This window comes from Gorilla gorilla, chromosome 19 (genome assembly GCF_029281585.2).
Source record: "Gorilla gorilla gorilla isolate KB3781 chromosome 19, NHGRI_mGorGor1-v2.1_pri, whole genome shotgun sequence".
Taxonomy (NCBI): domain Eukaryota; kingdom Metazoa; phylum Chordata; class Mammalia; order Primates; family Hominidae; genus Gorilla; species Gorilla gorilla.
The window spans coordinates 110,926,083-110,935,276 of record NC_073243.2 but is presented as its reverse complement, the minus strand read 5'-3'; the positions used below and the strand labels follow the sequence as shown (position 1 = coordinate 110,935,276).

The following is a 9,194-nucleotide window of genomic DNA, read 5'->3' as shown; positions in this document are numbered from 1 at the left end:
TTTTGGTTCATGATCTGGGTGAGATGCTCCCCCTTCAGAGTCTAGACATGAAATTGCAGGGAAAAGTGATTGCAGAGCCTGGAGGGTGGGGTGGAGGGAGGGGTGCTTCCCCAAAGGAAAGCCTCCAGAAGCCAAAGCAACAGCTGCATTCCATGGTGTCACCAACTCACAGAGCCTGGAGGGTGGGGTGGAGGGAGGGGAGCTTCCCCAAAGGAAAGCCTCCAGAAGCCAAAGCAACAGCTGCGTTCCATGGTGTCACCAACTCACAGACGCAAAAGGTAGAGTAACCTGCTCAGAAGCCAACACTGCCAAGGGGCGTGTATCCCCAAAGGCAGCTCTTGGGACACCTTCCCCAACTCACCATAGGGCCTGCAAGTCCTGTCGTTGACCCGGACGAGAAAAACAGGCAGCTGTTGGCAGCAGGGGTGCTGACAAGCCACTCGGACTTATCCGAGGTTACATTTTGCGTCAATACCATACTTAGAAAATAACTAGGATGTGAGCAGGTACCCCCTGCTCCCACCCTGGATCAGACTTTTGGGTGTAGCACATCCTAACGAGGGCTGGGGCTCTGCCCAACACTCTGTATGGGGGGAGCTAGAAGCAGCATCTATAGCCCCACCCTGAAGCTTCAGAGTCCTTGTCCAGCTGACGAAAAGGGAAGGGGTGGGGGGCTGGGACACAGAGGACACAGTGGACGCTCAGCCCTCCAGAAAATGCCATATCACCCATGTGCCTGATGCAGCCATGGATAAAAGTGGGTAGAAAGGAGGAGGGACAGAGGTGGCCCAATAGGTGATGACAGGTGGACAGACGGACGCCACAAAGGGAGGCAGAGGTGGTCTGTCCCATCACATTGCCAAGGTTGTTCAGGGACAGGGGCTGAGGCCTCATGGGCTGTGGAGGTACCCGAGCACCATCGAGGGAGGGGGAGACAAGGGCCAGGTGGCGAGAGCAGAACTGGAGGGACTGACCCTGCGTGGCCACGCCCCATACTCAACACCTTCAACTTGTCCCTCACCCTTGGGAAAAACATTCCAGGGGCGGGTGTCTCAGACAAAATGCTCCTATCACCTGACCAGAAGTGGCTGGAATAGAGGATCTGTAGCTCCACAGGGGCTCTCCCCTTCCAGGGGCCACTGTGTTGAACTGGAAATAAAGCCGGCTGCAAATGAGGCCAGCTGGCCCCAGAGATGGACACAGCTCCCATGACCGTGGTGATCACATGAGGACAGGCTGTCCCATGAGCGGGTTCCTGGCAGAGGGTGACCCCAGGGCTGCTTTGCCAGGCACAGAGGAGTCAGGGAGCACTTGATGGGAAAACCAGGTTCAGGGCCCAGTTTTCAAAAGCCTGATGGGGCTCATCCTCAGGGGAGAGTCTGAGGTCACCAAGAACCAGAGGAGAATGCGTGAAGGACATAAGCGCAGAAGAAGTGAGGCGGGAGGTCATGGAGGGCGCAGTCAGCACTGGAGCTGCCTCAGGACTCACCCACCCAGCTCCAAGGGAAGCAGCCCCTTCCAGCAAGGGTGGGCCTGGACCTGACAGAGAGGACCCCACTGCCACGGCCAGGGAGCATGAGTCTCCCATCCACACTGGGGGCTGGGGACGCACCACTCCAGGTGGCGAGCCCGGGGCTTCGTGCCGTGTCAGAGGAGAAAGCCAGCCAGGTCCCCTCCGGCAAGACTCGGTTCTTTCATGCCTGCATGAGGCTGAGGTGAGGCCCAGGCCTGTCGTGATGCTCGCTCTCTGGGGCCGCAGAAATGGGACCATGGAACCTGTGCATCCAGATGGCACCTTGGAGACCTGTCCGACCCTCCTGCAGGCCACAGTGGAATGCTCAACACCAGGCTCCACAAACCTGGGTGACCTGCACTCGCCGGGGGCCCTGGTCAAAGCTGGATCCAGGGTGAAGAGGCTCCATCCCTTGCCCGTCAGTGTGAGGACCCCGCCAGCAGCCTCGGCCATTGGAGATGGATGGGCACAGGAGCCCTGCTGCCCCAGCACACACATTTCATCATGACCCCAGGTGACCAGCACGCAGGGAGGCTGGCAGCCCCACTGTCTCTGTTCCTTTCTCCCTCTTGGCAGCAACTCCACCTGAGCTGTCCCACACGATCCCCAGGGGTGGGCTGAGAGTCACTCTGAGAACTGTCCCTGTATTCATTTCCCTGTACTGCTATTCCATTTCCTGCTGTAACAAATCACTGCAGCTTAGTGGCTGAACACAAACGCATCATCTTACAGCTCTGGAGGCCGGAAAGCTGAAACAGGTCCCACCGGCCTGAAATCGAGGCGTGGGCAGGGCTGTGTGCCCTCAGGACGGGGGAGGATTGCTTGCTTTTCCAGTATGGAGCGGCTGCCCCCATTCCTTGGCTGGAGACCCCCTCCTCCATCTCAAAGCCAGCAGTGGCCAGTGGTCCTTCTCACGTCCCCTCTCTGACTCTCCCCTGCCTCCCTCTCTCACTTCTAGGGACCCTTGTGGTCATATCAGGCCCACCAGATAATCCAGGATTACCTTAAGATTGGCTGACTGGCAGCCGTGACTCCACCTGCAGCCTCCACCAGCCTCTGCCTTGCGGGTGACACATTCACAGGTTCCAGGAGAAGGACGTGGGCATCTTTGGGGAGGGGCTGTAATTGTGCCTGCCGCAAGTGCCTGGGGCTTCTGAAACCCACCAAAGTTTGGCAAGCCCCCTGCACAGCATCCTTCCCAGGTGGGCACCTGGCACCAACATCGAGGGTTACAGCGGGTGCAGGACGGGCAGGAGCGTGGGGCTGAGGCAGGAAAATAACCACTCCCTTTCAGGGGTCCTGGCTGGTGTCACCCACAGCCTCCACCCTTGCCTGCTTCTCCTCCCTTTCTGCTTTGAACTCGCTCGCTCCATACACGCTTGTCTGTGGAAGGAAGCTGCTTGAGATGAAGTTCAGGCCTAAGGAAGTCCAAAGAGCTGGGGTTTTTCTTTCCCTTTAAAACTTTGTTATTTTCATTTTGCTCTGAGATTTGACAGTCTACCTAGCACCTAGCAGGCCTCCTTCTCCTTCTTTCTTCCTTCTTCTCTTCTCCTTCTTTTTTTTTTTTTTGAGACAGGGTCTCACTCTGTTGCCCAGGCTGGAGTGCAATGGTACAATCACAGCTCACTGCAGCCACGACCTCCCGGGCTCAAGCAATCCTCCCACTCAGCCTCCCGAGCAGCTGGGACTACAGATGCTGGACCCCACGCCCGGCTAACTTTTTGCATTTTTTGTAGAGATGGGGTCTCCCTATGTTACCCATGCTGGTCTCAAACTCCTGGCCTCAGACAATCCTTCTGCCTCAGCTTCCCAAACTACTGGGATGACAGGTGTGGAAGCCACCGGGCCTGACCTTACATAGTGGTTTTTAAAAGTGCCAGGCAAGGGCAGTGGCTCACACCTGTAATCCCAGCACGCTGGGAAGCTGAGGCCGGAGGATCACTTGAGCCTGGGGGTTTGCGGCTACAGCGAGCCACGACTGTGCCACTGTACTAACAACCTGGGTGACAGAGTAGACGCCATCTCTAATAATAATAATAATAATAATTAATAAATAAATAAAAACAGACAAAGTAGGTGCTTAGTGAGTTAAGCCATATCAAAGCAAATACCTTTTTTAAGGGTCTAATACTTTAGCAAAAAATATAAGTAATCCTGAGTAAAATTTCAACAAAAAACACCCAGAGAAACAGGAATCTGGAGCTTTGTAGAAGATGGATAACTGAACAATGGCCTGACCTGTTGGTCTGTGATTCAAACCCAGGTGTGCCTGAGCAGCGGCCTCTGCTCCTGGGAGTCCCCACCCTGTTCTGTCCAACCTCCCACTGAGGTCGTCCGCCCACGGCGCCTGGGGCCGCTCCCTTCCAGTTTGCAGGGCAAAGGCGCCCCCAGGCCGGCTGCCAAGAGCCCCTCCTTCCTCACAGCTCCTATACGGGGGCTCCAGGCGCCAGAGTGCATTTACGACACAGTCTGTGGACTTGGGCCCACCATAAACACATTAGGCTCGGTCACTCAGACATTCTCTGAAGCAGCAGCAATAAATGAGGCCATATCCAGTGGCCATAAGCCCCCACCCCGACACCAGGCACATCCGGGCTGCACTCAAACCAGAAGCCCTGTCCAAGGTGCACTCAGTAGGACCCGGCCATACCATAAGGCCCCACCAGGGACCCGCTGGAAGGCTCTGGAGCCACTCACGCCGGGCCCTCGGTTTCATGTGGCCCAAGCCAACTTCTGAGGAGGGGCTGTTTCTTCACCCCAAGACTGCGTCCCTCTGAGCCGCCCCTCCTGTTCTCTGCAATCCTTCCAGTTCCTTCTGCCTGAGGAAGGACGCATGTCCAGCTCCACTGCGAGCCTGGCACCCGCCCTGGGAGGTAAGTCTGGATGAGACTAGGAGATAAGAGGATGAGAGATGAGACTGGGAGATAAGAGGATGAGAGATGAGACTGGGAGATGATAAGAGGATGAGAGAGCATCACCAGCCCCACCCTGTGTCCACACCCTCCACTGCCCCAACCTACCCACCCTTCAGAGATCAGAATCCTGGTCTACTCTTAAGAGAATGGCCAGAGGCGGAATGTGACTTTCAACCTGAGTTGGGTGGCTCAGGAGGAGGAATCCTGGATTTTATACAGGATGGTGTCATGCCCCTGCCCCCCACCTCCATGAAAGCTGATGGCCCAGAGGATGTGCACCAGGGAAGCACATCCAGATCCACGGCTGCAGGTGGGAGGCAGGGGAGGAGGGGGCCCAGCCAGGCTTCCCCATCTTCCCCGCCACCCAGACCAGCCCCCCACCATCACCCCTGCCACCCCAGCTGGGGCCCCCATCATCCCTGCCACCCCGGCCGGGCCCTCCATCATCCCCGCTGCCCAAGCTGGGCCCTCAGCATCCCTGCTGCCCTTCGGGCCTGGACTTACTGTTATGTCTTCCAGGGTGGGGGCTCCCACTGTCTATCCCCTACCCTCCTTCCCCTCCTGCCTCACAGCATCAGAAACCTCCCAGGCCCAGCCAGGCCATGGGCCCGCACTGACCACCACCCCGTTCACTCACAGGCTTCTGTAAACGCATACAGTGGTGTCTATGCAGTGCATGTTACGATTCAAACATGAGATTTTTTTCAAAACTGAAAAACTCAATATATTCAGTATTTTACTCCCACAGCCCCCGCCCCCGCCCCCAGTGTGACCCACAGGGACCCCCATCCAGGTGCAGGGTCCTCGCCTGTGTACAGGGCACACCTTTGGTCACTCCAAATTCCCAGAGCTCCCAGGGCCCTTCTCAGGGTCTCCATCTGGATGGTGGGGGTGGAAGGCAAAGGAGGGCAGGGCAAGGGGTGGACAATGGCGAATCTGGGGATGGACTATTCCCACGTGGGGAGTGGAAGCCGGGCTCCTGGCGAGGAAAAGCTGGCCCTGGGGTGGAGCCGAGCGCCAGCCTGTGGGGAAGTGAAGACGGCAGGTGTGCTGGACACTCAGACCTTGGCTGGACACTCACTCAGGCCTCAGCCGGACATGCAGGCCTCGGCCAGACACTCACTCAGGCCTCCGACTCCCAGCGGTGTGGGCCTGGGTGTGGGCCGCCCCTCCCTCCCTGGGACGTAGAGCCCGGCGTGACAGGGCTGCTGGTGTCTGCTCTCGGCCCAGCTGTGGGCGGGTGGCCATCAGTCCAGGATGGTCTTGAAGTCTGAGGGCAGTGCCGGGTTGGCTGCGGCCTCCAGGGCACTCAGCGTCGTCCCCGGGAGCTTCCGACTCAGCTGCGTCTGGGCTGCGGGGCCAAAATCAGACTCCGTTCCAGAAGAGGCCAGAGGTGGCATCCTCCAGCCCTCCTGGGACGTGTGGGCGGCCAGGCAGGCAGGGCCTGCACCTCGTGGCCCTGGCTGGTGGGAACCTCAGCGAAGGGACAGACACCCCTCCACCGGGGCGAGCAGACAGGCAGCCCGGTGACGCCGGAGCGGCGGGGCGGGGAGAGAACTTGCTCAGGACCCCAGGAGCTCAGGGCAGCAGCTAGGGCAGAGGCTGTGAGAGGACACAGGTCACGGGTCAGAAGGCTCCCAAGGGTGGGGAGGCATCGCCCCTGAGATGGGAAGCAGGGGTTCAAGAAGTTGTGGACCCTGCCAGGCTCTGTGGCCTGGGGACACCAGCGTTTAATCACATAGGGCTGCCAGCGTGGCTCCAGGCCCCCAAGGTCAGGCCCGGGGGCGTCAACACTTCAGCAGCATCTGAGGCTGCTCGCCCCACACAGGGCGTTCAAGGATGACCCCTGGGCAGGCGGGGCCCGCACTGGCCTCCACCCACACTTGCCTGTCCTGAGTGACCCCAGGAGTGGCACGTAGGTGACGCGGTGTCGAGTCAGCTTGAGCAGGAATGCTTGGTGGCACAGCCACTGCACGGCCTCGGAGGGCAGAGGGCCGGCGGCACCCTTGGCCCCCAGCGACATCCCTGGGGGAAAACAGAGGCTGAGGAGTCACAGGCCCAGCCCAGCTCCCCTCCCAGGAGACACCGGAAAGCTGCCCATCCCCGACGGTCTGCGGGGTGGCTCCATCTCTGGCTGCCCCGACCCAAGCACCGCAGGAGTCACGACAGAAATGTTTTCTTCGGCTTCTCCAAGTGAAATTTCCACAACACAGAAAGAACAGAAAGCAGAAGCTGTTAAGCTCAGGACCGCAGGTTCGACATGGCTTGAATTTCAGACAGATCAGAAACCTCCCTGACACTGGACAAAGTGTCCAGAGGCAGAGGACGGTGACTGGGAAGCAGAGGATGGCGCGGGGCTCTGTGGTGGTGATACACGGCCTCTGCTCCTGAGAGGGGTGGGGTAGCCTGGGCCTGGCCTCCTCCTAAGCCCTTGGCCTGGGTTTGCACAAGGGCCCTAAGTGCCATGGACGGGAGACAGCCCAATCCCACCACAGGGCAAACAGGAGAGGCCAGGCCCCCTGAATCCCACCATGGGGCAAACAGGAAAGACCAGGCCCCCCAGCGCTTCCCCAGGCAGAGCAAGGTGGGAAGGACGGCAGCTCTCAGACAGCTCCTGTCCCTTCCATCAGGTGCTCTGCTCACCCCACGAGAGGGCGGGCAGACGAGCCTGCCAGTGGTTGGGTTAAACCACTTCCTGATGCGAAAAGGGGTAAGAACTTCCTAAGCCCAGATTCACTCAGTCTCCTGACACACTAACACCAGCAGGCAGGCACTGCTGCCACTGAGGCCAGGCACCTGCACATACCTGCGTTCTTGGCTTTCAGGATGGAGTAGCAGAGGGAGGCCGTGTCAGAGATGACGCGCAGGAAAAATGTGGGGTTCTTCCAAACTTGCTGATGAAATGGGAGCTGCAGCACACATGCGTGAAACCTGAGAGGATGGCGGACAGCGTCAGAGGAAAGGCCTCCTAATCAGACGGTGGTCGTGGGTGTGGGCATGGGCCCACCGGTGCCTGTGTGCGTGCACGAATGCACATGCATGGGTTTCCTCGTGGGCACAGGTGCACACACACGGATGCATGCATGCATGTCTGTGTGCTCGTGTGTGCGAGTAGCTGCGTGTCTGTGTGTGCACAGGTACACTGCGTTTCTGTGCACCATCTGCATGAACACGCATGCGGAGGCTGAAGCAGCTCCATCCTGGATGCCAGCCCCCCATGCTGGCTTCTGATTAGCCCCTGTTCTGGGAAGGCCTCTGAGGTTTCCAGTTTATCCATTGTTCCTTGTGTACCAGCAGGTACTTATCATAAATCCTGCCCTTCGTCAGACAACCTTGATGTCATCGTGTATCAACGTCCTGCACATCCCTTCTGAGCCACCCGCCCCTGTGGTGCATAAACCCTGGGTCTGGGGTGATGGTGTGAGGACCCATCATCTCATCTCACTGACACCGAGACACCGACTTGGCTTCTGTGCATAGGTCAAGTTCCTACTAAATGTTTCTTTCCAAGAAACTGCATTTGTCAGCCTTTTTTGTTGTTGTTGAGACGGGCTCTCACTCTGTCACCCAGGCTGCAGTACAGTGGTGCCATCTCAGCTCACTGCAGCCTCCACCTCCTGGGCTCAAGCGATCCTCCCACTTCAGCCTCCCAAGTACTGGAACTACAGGCGCACACCACCATGCTCAGCTAATTTTTGTTTTTATATTTCATAGAGATGGGGTTCTACTATGTTGCTCAGGCTGGTCTTAAACTCCTGGGCTCAACGGATCCTCTCGCCTCGGCCTCCCAAAGTGCTGGGACTACAGGTGTGAGCCACCGCGCCAGCCCTGTCAGCCTCCATCTTTGGCCTCTCAGCTTCCTGGGACTTTGGGGCAGGTGTGCACAGACCTGGCTACCATTAAACAGCGCATGTGCACATGTGCTCATATGTGCGTGTGATCAGAGCCCCCGTGTACCTGGTCTGACCTACTGCCTGAGTCCCCCGTGTACCTCATCTCACCCACTGCCTGAGCCCCCCAGGTACCTGGTTCTCACTGACTGCCTGAGCACCCTGTGTACCTGGTCTCACCCACTGCCTGAGCCCCCCATGGACCTGGTCTCACCGACTGCCTGAGCCCCCCATGGACTTGGTCTCACTGACTGCCTGAGCCCCCCATGTACCTGGCCTCACCCACTGCCTAAGCCCACCATGTACCTGGTTCTCACTGACTGCCTGAGCACCCCATGTACCTGGCCTCACCGACTGCCTGAGCCCCCCATGTACCTGGTTCTCACTGACTGCCTGAGCCCCCCGTGTACCTCATCTCACCGACTGCCTGAGCACCCCGTGTACCTGGTCTCACCGACTGCCTGAGCACCCCATGTACCTCATCTCACTGACTGCCTGAGCCCCCCGTGTACCTGGTCTCACCGACTGCCTGAGCCCCCCATGTACCTGGTCTCACTGACTCCCTGAGCCCCTTCTGGAATGACCTGAGATCATACCAGTCAAGCCAGCACCCCGGTTTCAGCCTCTCAGTAACTCTGCTGAGGTGGGATGTCTTTTCCCCATTTAGCAACGAGGGAAGCCAGGCCCAGAATGTTTTTTAAACAAACAAATAAGCCTAAGGTCCCAGGGTTGCCACAGGGCCACGCTCCTGACCCAGGAGGGAAACACCTAGCATGGGTGAGGGGCTCTCTTCCAAAGGGAGAAATAGCCACCTGCTAGAGGTCGGGGCGTCCACCCCCAGCCCGTGTGGAGGCACGGCCAGCACGGGCCAGGAAG

The 9,194-nt window shown here is 58.5% G+C and overlaps 1 protein-coding gene across 2 annotated transcripts in view; it reads right to left on the bottom strand.

Moving 5' to 3' along the window:
• Nucleotides 1-5,016: 5,016 nt before the first annotated feature.
• Nucleotides 5,017-9,194, bottom strand: part of TERT (telomerase reverse transcriptase) — a 42,021-nt gene continuing 37,843 nt past the window's right edge. For both annotated transcript variants that reach the window (XM_019013021.4, XM_055366887.2), the window contains exons 14-16: nucleotides 7,235-7,359; nucleotides 6,316-6,453; nucleotides 5,017-5,779 (exon numbers count right to left, since the gene is read on the bottom strand). In XM_019013021.4, the coding sequence (XP_018868566.3) occupies nucleotides 5,676-5,779; nucleotides 6,316-6,453; nucleotides 7,235-7,359 (367 nt within the window). In that variant the 3' untranslated portion in view covers nucleotides 5,017-5,675. The remainder of the gene's footprint in view (nucleotides 5,780-6,315; nucleotides 6,454-7,234; nucleotides 7,360-9,194) is intronic.